This window comes from Phalaenopsis equestris, unplaced genomic scaffold, assembly GCF_001263595.1.
Source record: "Phalaenopsis equestris unplaced genomic scaffold, ASM126359v1 Scaffold190772, whole genome shotgun sequence".
Lineage (NCBI taxonomy): Eukaryota > Viridiplantae > Streptophyta > Magnoliopsida > Asparagales > Orchidaceae > Phalaenopsis > Phalaenopsis equestris.
The window spans coordinates 1-853 of record NW_018210721.1 but is presented as its reverse complement, the minus strand read 5'-3'; the positions used below and the strand labels follow the sequence as shown (position 1 = coordinate 853).

Genomic DNA, 853 nt, shown 5'->3' with positions numbered 1-853 from the left:
GGCGGCCTCCTCCGCCGTATTGAAAGTCCCCAGCCAAACTCTTTTCCGCCGGTTCGGATCTCGGATCTCGGCCGCCCATCTCCCCCACGGCCGCCGTCGAACTCCACGAAATCTCTTCAGATCACAGCTCTCCGAAAGACGCTTCGCAGGAGTGGGGCGTCTAAAACGATGTCCGATCTGGAATCCTATCTCGTGAACGTGCCGCTTGACTCGTCTACGGGTGAGGGATAAAGAATCGTCGTCGCTAGAGGACGAATCCGTCGCGTCTTTGTCGGTGAAAAAGATCCGTACTAGTTTTCGCTTTAGGTCTCTCGTTTTTCCGGTGGAAATCAACTTCCGCGTCTTGGTCAGTACATGCTCCGAGAACTTTACGGGAAAATCGGGGAAATCCATGTGATGGATCCGGGTAGAAATCGCGATGAGATCTGTGGACTCAGCCTCAGATCGAGTTCCTAGAAGACGATTCGAGGTTTCATGAAAGGATTGAGAAGGAACCCGAAAATAAAATCGAAAGAAAAATCTGAAAAGTATCTGGAGGCACTCTCTGGGTTTTCGAGCACAAGCAGCGACCAGGGTTTTAGGCGGGCTTTGGAGGTTTGCGAGGAAGAAGGAGAAGATTGAGGAGGGTATACAGGTTACGAAGGATGCAAGATAGGCGTGAAGCATATTTATTGCGATCGGAGGGAGTTTACTGGATTCTATAAATTACGAAAATGCCATTCATTTTCCCGCCATCCAGCTGTCCAATATTTGACGTTGGTCGTGACCTAGGGTGTCCCTCCGTTGCTGACGGAAATTTGGTTTATTTATTTATTTTTTTGTTTTTTTTAATTTTTTATTCTTCTTGTTTTTT

The 853-nt window shown here is 47.8% G+C and overlaps 1 protein-coding gene across 1 annotated transcript; it reads right to left on the bottom strand.

The window, feature by feature from the left end:
- LOC110034586 (pathogenesis-related genes transcriptional activator PTI6-like) lies at positions 1-666 on the bottom strand (the record flags this gene model as incomplete). The annotated part of the gene is given in 1 exon segment (XM_020738836.1): positions 1-666. A coding segment is annotated over 1 exon segment (666 nt), but the record flags the coding sequence as incomplete, so codon positions are not given.
- Between the last annotated feature and the right edge of the window lie 187 nt (positions 667-853).